The sequence below is a fragment of the Tachyglossus aculeatus genome, chromosome 6 (genome assembly GCF_015852505.1).
Source record: "Tachyglossus aculeatus isolate mTacAcu1 chromosome 6, mTacAcu1.pri, whole genome shotgun sequence".
NCBI classification, from domain to species: Eukaryota; Metazoa; Chordata; class Mammalia; order Monotremata; family Tachyglossidae; genus Tachyglossus; species Tachyglossus aculeatus.
Window position 1 is genome coordinate 35,643,695 of NC_052071.1, and position 11,382 is coordinate 35,655,076.

Below are 11,382 nucleotides of genomic sequence, written 5' to 3' on the forward strand. Positions count from 1 at the left end.
CAGGTGCAGCAGAGAAATCTTGCCTTTTTCCCGCTAGCTATTTATTAAGCACTTACAACGGCCCGAGCGCTATGCCGAGCCTTGGGCCGAATAAAAGATAAAACAGTTCAAGATGTGGTCCCTAGCCTGAAGTCTCACCCTGTAGGTGTGACAGGGCGAATAACTAGGAAAAAGTAAGAGGATAACCATGGTGTTTGTCAAGCACTTACTACGGACTAAGCACTGGGGTAGATAGAAGATAATGGGGTCGGACACAGTCTCTGTCCTACGCGTGGCTCGCGGTCTAAGGGAGAGAACAGATATTTAATCCCCATTTTCCAGTTGAGGAAACTGAGGCCCAGAGAGCCGACTCGCCCAAAGACAACCAGCAGAACCGTGGTGGGGTTAGGATTAGAACCCAGGTCCCCTGACTCTGAGACTCGAGCTCTCCCCGTTTCCATGATCACGGGGACTGTGAGCCCACTGTAGGGTAGGGACTGTCTCTATGTGTTGCCAATTTGTACTTCCCAAGCGCTTAGTACAGTGCTCTGCACATAGTAAGCGCTCAATAAATACGATTGATGATGATGGTGATGAACAGTACCCCTTAGTCTTTGCTTCCAAACTGCGGTAGCGTCGCCGTGTCTTACTACTCGGATGCTTCCCGCTCTGAGCCGGAGCGGCCACCGGAGCTCCCGGGGGCGGGACGGACAACCCCGTCTCCAGCTCCTTGCCGCTCTTGGGAATTGTCCATTCTGCGTAAGGATAGTGCAGTCTCCGGCCAGACTTTGGAAGCCACCCGATCTCGAGCGGTGGGAGGCCGGGGCCTAGTTCGGGATGGTCGGGCCCGGGGAGCGAGCGGGGCCGCAGAGAATGGAGAAAGGGGCTTTCCTCCCCCCCTAGTTCTTGGGTCCATCGATCACAAATGTAGGAACCAGAATTAGACAAAGCTAGAAATTTTCAACCGGAGGGTTAAAACGTCTCCCGAGGAGATGTCACTCTCAAGGGGCCACAGAAAATGAGTCCAGGGCCTCGGCCACACTTTGGAGGAGGCTGGGCTCCCGCTGCTCCAGGGCCTCAGCGTCCTTAGCCACGCTCTCCAGGACGCTGGGCTCGGGATCCTTGGCCAGCAGGTTGTTCTTCTTGAGGAAACAAGCCTTCTGGTACGGCGGACGGATGGGGGGCTGAGGCGGGGCCTTGTACCTGTAAGCCGGGCCCCCGGTCAGCTGCAGCGGCAAGAGGAAACCGGTCACAGGTTGACGGGGGGAGGAAAAGCAGAGCCCTCTCCCCACCCACACCTCCCTCGCTCACCTGGAGCGGGTAGGTGCGGTCAGCGTCGTAGGCGCTGAGGTCGCCGCAAGCCAAGAAGGGCACGATCACGCGGTTGGGCCCCTCCAGCTGGTTGAAGTCCAGGTCTTGGCGGGGCGGAGAGAGCGGGCCGATGAAGCCGCCAGGCTCTCGCTCCCCCCACCACGCCCCGCCGTTTTCCCTCCGGGGCTCTTTCCTTCCACTTTCTCCATCCTGAACTCCACTTTCCTTACACTTTCTCCAGCCCTAGCCATCCTAAGGTCCCTCAGTTCCCTCATCTGTCAAATGGGGATGAAGACTGTGAGCCCCCCGTAGGACAAGCTGATCACCTTGTAACCTCCCCAGTGCTTTGCACATAGTAAGCGCTTAATGATAAGGGCATTTATTAATCGCTTACTATGTGCAAAGCACTGTTCTAAGCGCTGGGGAGGTTACAGGGTGATCAGGTTGTCCCACGGGGGGCTCACAGTCTTCATCCCCACTTTCCAGATGAGGGAACTGAAGCACAGGGAAGTGAAGTGACTTGCCCAAAGTCACCCAGCTGACAAGTGGCGGAGCCGGGATTTGAACCCATGACCTCTGACTCCAAAGCCCGTCCTCTTTCCACTGAGCCACGCTGCTTCCCTGTGCTTTGCACATAGTACAGTACAAAGAACAGTGCTTTGCACATAGTAAGCGCTTAACAAATGCCATCATCATCATCATCAATCGTATTTATTGAGCGCTTACTGTGCGCAGAGTACTGGACTAAGCGCTTGGGAAGTCCAAGTTGGCAACATCTAGAGACGGTCCCTACCCAACAGTGGGCTCACAGTCTAAAAGGGGGAGACAGAGAACAAAACCAAACATACTAACAAAATAAATAAAATAAATACTATGTGGGAAGCAGTGTGGCTCACTGGAAAGAGCGAGGGCTTGGGGGTCAGAGGTCATGGGTTCGAATCCCAGCTCCGCGTGACCTTGGGCAAGCCACTTAACTTCTCTGTGCCGCAGTTCCCTCATCTGTAAAATGGGGATTAAGACTGTGAGTCCCAAGTGGGACAACCTGATCACCTTGTAGCCCCCCCAGCGCTTAGAACAGTGCTTTGCACATAGTAAGCACTTAACAAATACCATTATTACTATTATGTGCAAAGCACTGTTCTAAGCACTGGGGAGGTTACAATAATAATAATAATAATAATGATGGCATTTATTCAGCACTTAACATGTGCAAAGCACTGTTCTAAGCGCTGGGGAGGTTACAATAATAATAATAATAATGATGGCATTTATTAAGTGCTTACTATGTGCAAAGCACTGTACTAAGCGCTGGGGAGGTTACAAGGTGATCAGGTTGTCCCATGGTGGGGGGCTCACAGTCTTCATCCCCATTTTACAGATGCGGTAACTGAGGCCCAGAGAAGTGAAGTGACTTGCCCAAAAGTCACACAGCTGACAACTGGCTGGGCTGGGGTTTGAACCCATGACCTCTGGCTCCAAAGCTTCTCTTTAATCAATCAATCAATCGTATTTATTGAGCGCTTACTGTGTGCAGAGCACCGGACTAAGCGCTTGGGAAGTCCAAGTTGGCAACACAGAGAGACGGTCCCTACCCAACAGTGGGCTCACAGTCTAGAAGGCCAGCCCGGTCCGTAAGCTCCGGAGGTCCCAACCTGGCGCTGGAAGGGGGCGGGGGTAGGAATATATGTATATATGTTTTATACATATTTCTCACTCTATTTATTTATTTATTTATTTTACTTGTACATATCTATTCTATTTATTTTATTTTGTTAGTATGTTTGGTTTTGTTCTCCGCCTCCCCCTTTTAGACTGTGAGCCCACTGCTGGGTAGGGACTGTCTCTAGATGTTGCCAACTTGGACTTCCCAAGCGCTTAGCACAGTGCTCTCCACACAGTAAGCGCTCAATAAATACGAATGATGATGATGATGATGAAGGGGGGAGCCTGCTGTCACTCAACCTGACCTATCCCAGCTGCGGCATCTTCCCTCCTAATGGGGGCCTGGGGGTGGTCCCTTGTTTAGCCCCCTCCCCAAGCTCCCAGCCCACCGTGCGTCCCTGGGGGCAACTCACCATAGCGGTGGTCCAGGAGGGGGTTGGCCATGTTGGGGACGTAGCCGGCAGGCGGGGCAAAGCCACGACAAACCACAAAGGCTTCTGCGAGGGAAGCCCAGGGAGCCGTCCCAAACTGCCGCCCCCGACCCCCACTCACACCCCGCAGAAGATCCAGATCTCCAAAAGCATCCCCCGCGGGCTCCTCCCCTCATCGCCCGCCCCTCCAGCCCTCCCAATCCCCGCTTCCCCCCCATCCCCGACCAATGCTGGAGTTGCGACTGCTGCGGGGCTTGGCGCAGGTGACGTCCGGGAAGAAGATGCGGAGCTGGGAGTAGAGCAGGGTGACGTCTCGGCCCCGGAAGATCTGGGCGGAGGCGGGGGACGGTCAGGAGGGGGGAGTCCCGCCGGCCGCACCCGCCCGCTTCCCCCGCCGAGGGTGGACCCCCACCTTGGCCACGAAGGTGCCCCCCGGCTTCAAGACGTGGGTGGTGATGTTCAGTGCCTGAAGGAAGGGGAGAGGCGGGCTGAGGCTTCGCCGCGGCCCCCGGGCCGAGCCCGCCGTCGCCGGGGAAAGAGGGGCTGGACGGTTCCCCGCTCGCCCACCGCCTCCCGCTCCGCTCCGGTCGGGCAGCCCTCGGGGGGACTCACCGCCAACAGCAACTGGGCCTGAATGTACTCGTCGATGTCGTGCAGCCCGGTCACTGGAGAGAGGAGCCGGGGTTAGGGGGTCCGACCCCCCAACGCCCCCGCCCCACCGCGCCTCTCGGGGGTCCCTCCGTGCTCACCGTCAGGGGCTCCGTCACACACCACCAGATCGGCCGGCTGCCCCTCAAAATGCCGGATGATCTCCTGGGCTGTGGATACCTGGGGGAAATCCAAGGCGCTAAGCGCTCCCCTTCCAGCTTGGGGGAAGCTTCTGGGTGCTGACAGAACTCCCACTGTGTGCAGAGCACTGTGCTGTGGGCTTAGGAGAGAACAGGCCCAATCCCTGCTCCCCGGGAGTTTACGCTCCCTGGTTGCGGAGGCCCTTAGGCCTCCCTCTCATCATCATCATCATCATCAATCGTATTTCTTGAGCGCTTACTGTGTGCAGAGCACTGTACTAAGCGCTTGGGAAGTCCAAGTTGGCAACATATAGAGACAGTCCCTACCCAACAGTGGGCTCACAGTCTAGAAGGGCGAGACAGAGAACCAAACCCACTCCACTCCCAGCCCTGTTTTCCTCACCTTAGTGATATCCCCTTGGATCTGAATGACCCCTGGAAGAGGAGCCATGGCCTGGAGGTCCACCGCCACGATGGTGCTCGCCGTGTCTGACCCCCTGGGAGACCGGAATAGCAACTGCGTCAAAGGGAACCCACCCGATTTCCCCACAGTCCCGGAGAGGGACCTCTAGGTCCCCAAAACTGTCCCGTCTTCCTCCAACAGGCCCAGCCCGGCCCCCCTCTCCCACCCGGCTCCTCACTTCAGTTTACGGCTCAGGACTTGGCTCCAACTGCCCGGTGCGGCGCACAGATCCACGGCACGACGTACCCCTGAGGGCGGAGAAAATCCTGGTTTTATCACGTCGGCAGGGAGGGCCCGGTAGGATTTGAAGAGTTCCCCCCAAGTCACCCTCTGTTCCTGTCCGTTCTAGTCCCTTAGCTAGTCCCTCTTCTAGACTGTGAGCCCACTGTTGGGTAGGGACCGTCTCTATATGTTGCCAACTTGGACTTCCCAAGCGCTTAGTACAGTGCTCTGCACACAGTAAGCGCTCACTAAGTACGACTGAATGAATGAATGAATTAGCTGAAACTGGTTCTGGGAGGCAGACTACATTGGGAACCCCCCAGCACCACCCAAAAACATACTGGGAACATTTGCGGTACGTGGCAATAATAATGATAATGATGGTATATGTTAAACACTTACTATGTGCCAAGCACTGTTCTAAATACAGGGTGGTCAGGTTGTCCCAAACACAGCCTTAATCCCCATTTTAAAGATGAGGTAACTGAGGCACAGAGAAGTTAATCAATCAATCAATCGTATTTATTGAGCGCTTACTGTGCGCAGAGCACTGTACTAAGCGCTTGGGAAGTACAAGTTGGCAACATATAGAGACGGTCCCTTCCCAACAGCGGGCTCACAGTCTAGAAGGGGGAGACGGAGAACAAAACAAAACATATTAACAGAATAAAATAAATAGAATAAATATGTACAAGTAAAATAAATAGAGTAATAAATATGTACAAACATATATACAGGTGCTGTGGGGAAGGGAAGGAGGTAAGGCCGGGGGGATGAAGAGGGGGAAGAGGGGGAGAGGAAGGAGGGGGCTCAGTCTGGGAAGGCCTCATGGTTCCCTGCCCATAACAAGTTTACAGTCTAAAGGACTGTACTCTCCTAAACTTTTAGTAATAATAATGGTATCTGTTAGGCGCTTACTATGTGCCAATCAATCAATCGTATTTATTGCGCACTTACTGTGTGCAGGGCACTGTACTAAGCGCTTGGGAAGTCCAAGTTGGCAACATATAGAGACAGTCCCTACCCAACAGTGGGCTCACAGTCTAAACAGTTAAGTGACTTACCCAAGGTCACACAGCAGACGTGGCAGAGCCGGGATTAGAACCCACAACCTCCGACTCCCGAGCCTGTGCTCTTTCTCCTAAGCCACGCTGCTACCCTGGTTCAGCTCCTGGATCTGAGCAGGGGGCCCAACTTTGGCCTTCTGGTCCCTCCCTCCACACCCCGGGGATTTCCCCACCTACCCCGGGTCCTCCTGCCATTAGGTGACCACCCCCCCAGCCCTCCCCCGCCTCCCCGTACCCTGGAAGAGTTGAAACTCCTCATCCAGCTGCAGCAGTTTGAAAGCGCTGCGGGCCCGCCAGCCCTCCTCTTTGGCCAGACGGTAGTAAATGTCCCTCTTGTCCTTGGAAGACCGACCCATCCCTTCAGTTCCAGGGGCCTGTGAGGGAGAGAAGTCAAAGCGTCTATTATCTCCGCCTTAACAAAAGATGGGTACCTTGGCCAGAGTCCTCGGATCCACTGGCTCCCTTTCTCCGCAGGGACATCGTGATGACAAATCTTCCAGACCCTCCCTCGCCAAACACTCTGTTTCCTCTCTCTGTCAGTCGGTCATTCGTATTGACTGAGCGCTTACTCACTTGCAGAGCGCTGTACTAAGAATATGGGAGAGTACAACAGACACATTCTCTGCCCACAAGCTTAATAATAATTCCAGACCCTCCCTCGCCAAACACTCTGTTTCCTCCCTCTGTCAGTCGGTCATTCGTATTGACTGAGCGTCTACTCACTTGCAGAGCGCTGTACTAAGAATATGGGAGAGTACAATATAACAGACACATTCTCTGCCCACAAGCTTAATAATAATTCCAGACCCTCCCTCGCCAAACACTCTGTTTCCTCTCCCTGTCAGTCGGTCATTCGTATTGACTGAGCGCCTACTCACTTGCAGAGCGCTGTACTACGAATATGGGAGAGTACAATATAACAGACACATTCTCTGCCCACAAGCTTAATAATAATAATGATCAATCAATAAATCAATCAATCGTATTTATTGAGCGCTTCCTGTGTGCAGGGCACTGGACTAAGCGCTTGGGGAGTCCAAGTTGGCCACATCTAGAGACGGTCCCTACCCAACAACGGGCTCACAGTCTAGAAGGGGGAGACAGAGAACAAAACAAAACATATTCACAAAATAAAATACACAGAATAAATATGGACAAGTAAAATAGAGAAATAAATATGTACAAATATATATATTTATATATATATACATACATACATATATACATATACATACATATACATATATACATATGCATATATACATATACATACATATATATGTATATATATACATACAGGTGCTGTGGGGAGGTGAAGGAGGGGAAGAAGGGGAAGGATGGGTGGATGGGAAATGAAGACTGTGAGCCCCACGTGGGACCTCCTGATCACCTTGGAACCTCCCCAGCGCTTAGAACAGTGCTTGGCACATAGTAAGCGCTTAATAAATGCCATTATTATTGTTATTATCGACCACCTTTTGCGTCCAGGCTGTGGATCTCCCACCTCAGTTGGGGCCCAATAGGCCTCAGGCAAGAGCAGGAGCAGCAGGCCGGCCGCGTTGCATTGTGGGTCACGACGCGGTTTGGATGGCGAGGGAGGGGCTAAGGCGCATGCGCGGCCCAGTTGAAGGCGCTAAGGCGCATGCGCGTCCCAGTTGGAAGCGCTGCATGCTGGGACTTGTAGTTTCACCCTCCCCCTTCACTCACTCACTCATTCACTAAATCGTATTTAGAATAATAATGACGGCACTCGTTCATTCATTCAATCGTATTCATAATAATAGTGACGCCATTTGTTCATTCCTTCATTCACAATATGTTTTGTCTTGTCCATATTTATTCTATTCATTTCATTTTGTTACTATGTTTGGTTTTGTTGTCTGTCTCCCCCTTCTAGACTGGGAGCCCGCCATTGGGTAGGGACCGTCCCTGGATGTTGCCAACTTGGACTTCCCAAGCGCTTAGTACAGTGCTCGGCACACAGTAAGCGCTCAATAAATATGATTTAGACTGTGAGCCCACTGTTGGGTAGGGACTGTCTCTATATGTTGCCAACTTGTACTTCCCAAGCGCTTGGTACAGTGCTCTGCACACAGTAAGCGCTCAATAAATACGATTGATTGATTGATTGATTGATTGAATGAATGAATGAATGAATGATCCCGCTGTTGGGTAGGGACCGTCTCTAGATGTTGCCAACTTGTACTTCCCAAGCGCTTAGTCCAGTGCTCTGCACACAGTAAGCGATGTTGCCAATTTGTACTTCCCAAGCGCTTAGTCCAGTGCTCTGCACACAGTCAGCGCTCAATAAATACGATTGAATGAATGAACGAATGAATCGTATGTATTGAGCACTTTCTGTGTGCAGAGCACTGGACTAAGCGCTTAGTAAGTACAAGCTGGCAACATACAGAGACGGTCCCTACCCAACAGCGGGCTCTCTGTTAAGCACTTGCTATGTGCTAAGCCCTGTTCTAAGCACTAAGGGGGGGATACAAGGTAATCAGCTTGTCCCATGTGGGGCTCACAGTCTTAATCTGGGCCTCAGTTCCCTCATCTGTAAAATGGGGATGAAGACTGTGAGCCCCATGTGGGACAACCTGGGCCTCAGTTCTCCCATCTGTAAAATTGGGATGAAGACTGTGAGCCCCACGTGGGATAACCTGATCACCTTGTAGTCCTCCCCTAGTGCTTAGAACACAGTCTTAATCTGGGCCTCAATTCCGTCATCTGTAAAATGGGGATGAAGACAGTGAGCCTCGTGTGGGACAATCTCATCACCTTGTATCCTCCCCAGTGCTTAAAACGGTGCTTGGCACATAGTAAGCGCTTAACAAATGCCATTATTATTACTATTGTTAATAATTATTAATCCCCATTTTTCGGATGAGGTAACTGAGGCCCAGAGAAGTGAAGTGACTTGCCCAAAGTCACACAGCTGACAAGTGGCGGAGCCGAGATTAGAACCCACGACCACTGACTTCCAAGCCTCGGCTCTTTCCACTTCTGGGCAGAGCACTGTACTAAGCGCTTGGGAAGTACAAATCGGCAAAATATTTAAGCGATCTTCCTTAAAGTGCCCCCCATCCCCCTATTCCTGGTCCCATCCTGACTGACTCTCCCCCCCACCCCGGGAAAAAGGCCCTTGTTAGCACCAAGTTATATTAACGACAACCTCATTGGCACCTCCTCAGCCCCCCCATGCTAGTTGGCTGTTCACTCCTCCCCCCAGATATCTCTGCTCCCTGACCCCTTAACAGGTCCACCCTACTCCAGCACATAATAGTTTGTATCTGCTCTCTGTGACATCATTATCTGCCAATTTTATTATTGCCATAGCATGTTAATCGTTTAACTACCCCCGTGATGCCATCTCCTACTTATATCATTGCTACTGTCTTATCGCTTCTGCATCTCAATTGTTAACCTCCCGCTGTACTGTCACTCGCCCTGCTGACCTCACCATGAACTTTCTATTCCCTTGCTCCCAACTGCCATTCCCATTCCTCACCTTCCCCTTCTCCTCTCCCACCCAGCTTTTTCCCTCCCTCTCCCCCACCAAGAATCCCTCTGTACCAGCGTCAGCCCAGCCCGCACCCTCCGCTCCTCTGCCGCTAACCTCCTCACTGGGCCTCACTCTCGCCTGTCCCGCCATCGACCCCCGGCCCACGTCCTCCCCCGGGCCTGGAATGGCCTCCCTCTGCCCATCCGCCAAGCTAGCTCTCTTCCTCCCTTCAAGGCCCTACTGAGAGCTCACCTCCTCCAGGAGGCCTTCCCACACTCAGCCCCTTCCTTCCTCTCCCCCTCGTCCCCCTCTCCATCCCCCCGTCTTACCTCCTTCCCTTCCCCACAGCACCTGTTTATATGTATATATGTTTGTGCATATGTATTACTCTATTTATTTATTTATTTTACTTGTACATATCTATTCTATTTATTTTATTAATATGTTTGGTTTTGTTCTCTGCCTCCCCGTTCTAGACTGTGAGCCCACTGTTGGGTAGGGACTGTCTCTATGTGTTGCCAACTTGTACTTCCCAAGCGCTTAGTACAGTGCTCTGCACACAGTAAGCGCTCCATAAATACAACTGATTGATTGATTGGCTATGTGCAAAGCACTGTTCTAAGCACTGGGGGGATACAAGGTGACCAGGTGGTCCCACATGGGGCTCACAGTCTTCATCCCCATTTTACAGATGAGGGAACTGAGGCACAGAGAAGTGAAGTGACTTGCCCAAGGGCACACAGCTGACACTTGGCAGAGCCGGGATTTGAACCCGTGACCTCTGACTCCAAAGCCCGGGCTCTTTCCACTGAGCCACGCTGCTTTCCCTATGTGACCTCAAGGGCCCCAGGTGGAGCAGTGAATCTGGGACTGGGAGGACCCTCAGGACTGAAAACGTTTTGCGGACAGGTAACGTGTCCCAGCTCCACTGTATTGCACTCCCCCATGCCCTCAGTTCAGTGTTCCGCACACGGCAAGTGCTCAATAAGTACCACGGCCTGAGCGATCGACCCTCCATCATCAATCGTATTTATTGAGCGCTTACTATGTGCAGAGCACTGGACTAAGCACTTGGGAAGTACAAATTGGCAACATAACGGAGTTGGGGGCTGGAACTGGGATTACTCAGACTCGCCCGTCACCCCGACCGCTGGACGGAGAAGCCTGTCCCATCCCCGCGGGCGGACGTCGACTCGTCGGCCGCGGCGAGGCCTTGTCCGCCCGTCGGCCTCCCCGGGCCAGAGGTCAGGGCTGCATCTGCTTCCAGCGGGGTCGGAGGGAGGCCAAGCGAGCGGCTGCAGTCTGACCCCGCCGCTCGGGCCTGCGCCCTCTTCTCCTCCCGTTCCCAAACACATGAGCTCACGTCTCCCTGGAGGATGAGCGCGGCCGGCCCCTTTGAAGCTCTCCTTCTGGCCGAGGCCCCTCAGTGCCCCTTGGCTCGGGTTTGGAGTCGCGTCCGGTGAAATGAGATGGTGGCGGGGAGGGGGGTGGTGAGTAGGACTCGTTGCCAGGGTGACATCCTCTAATGGGCATCTGGTAAAGCAGTCATCATCCTACTGTGTTTCCATAGCAACGCCCAGAGAGCTCCTTACCCTGTATCATGTCAGGGGAGAAGCGGGGAAATGGTGGAAGTGAAAGAGTGAGGGGCGGCGGGGACAAGAAAGGGGAAAATCAGACGAGGTAGGCCTGAGCCCACTCCTCCGACTCCCCTCGTTCCTTTTAGTTCCCATTCCCACACTTCAAAACCACCTTAATTCCCACCGCAGACCTCCTTAACACTCAATTTCTAGACTGGGAGCCCGCTGTTGGGTAGGGACCGTCTCTATAGCATCATCATCATCATCATCAATCGTATTTATTGAGCGCTTACTGTGTGCAGAGCACCGTACGAAGCGCTTGGGAAGTACAAGTTGGCAACATATAGAGACAGTCCCTACCCAACAGTGGGCTCACA

General features: G+C 52.9%; 1 protein-coding gene across 2 annotated transcripts; it reads right to left on the reverse strand.

Moving 5' to 3' along the window:
- Positions 1 to 17: 17 nt before the first annotated feature.
- FTSJ1 (FtsJ RNA 2'-O-methyltransferase 1) lies at positions 18 to 10,861 on the reverse strand. 2 transcript variants are annotated; one of them, XM_038747945.1, is made up of 11 exons: positions 10,792 to 10,861; positions 6,159 to 6,297; positions 4,813 to 4,882; positions 4,575 to 4,668; positions 4,133 to 4,211; positions 3,996 to 4,048; positions 3,796 to 3,849; positions 3,609 to 3,711; positions 3,366 to 3,449; positions 1,291 to 1,394; positions 18 to 1,205 (listed from the first exon to the last, which is right to left on the reverse strand). In XM_038747945.1, exons 2-11 carry the CDS (start codon positions 6,277 to 6,279, stop codon positions 981 to 983), a joined length of 987 nt encoding a protein of 328 aa, XP_038603873.1. In that variant the 5' UTR covers positions 6,280 to 6,297; positions 10,792 to 10,861; the 3' UTR covers positions 18 to 980. The 2 variants fall into 2 exon arrangements, with proteins under 2 accessions (XP_038603873.1, XP_038603872.1); XM_038747944.1 differs by lacking the exon at positions 10,792 to 10,861 and adding an exon at positions 7,399 to 7,483.
- Between the last annotated feature and the right edge of the window lie 521 nt (positions 10,862 to 11,382).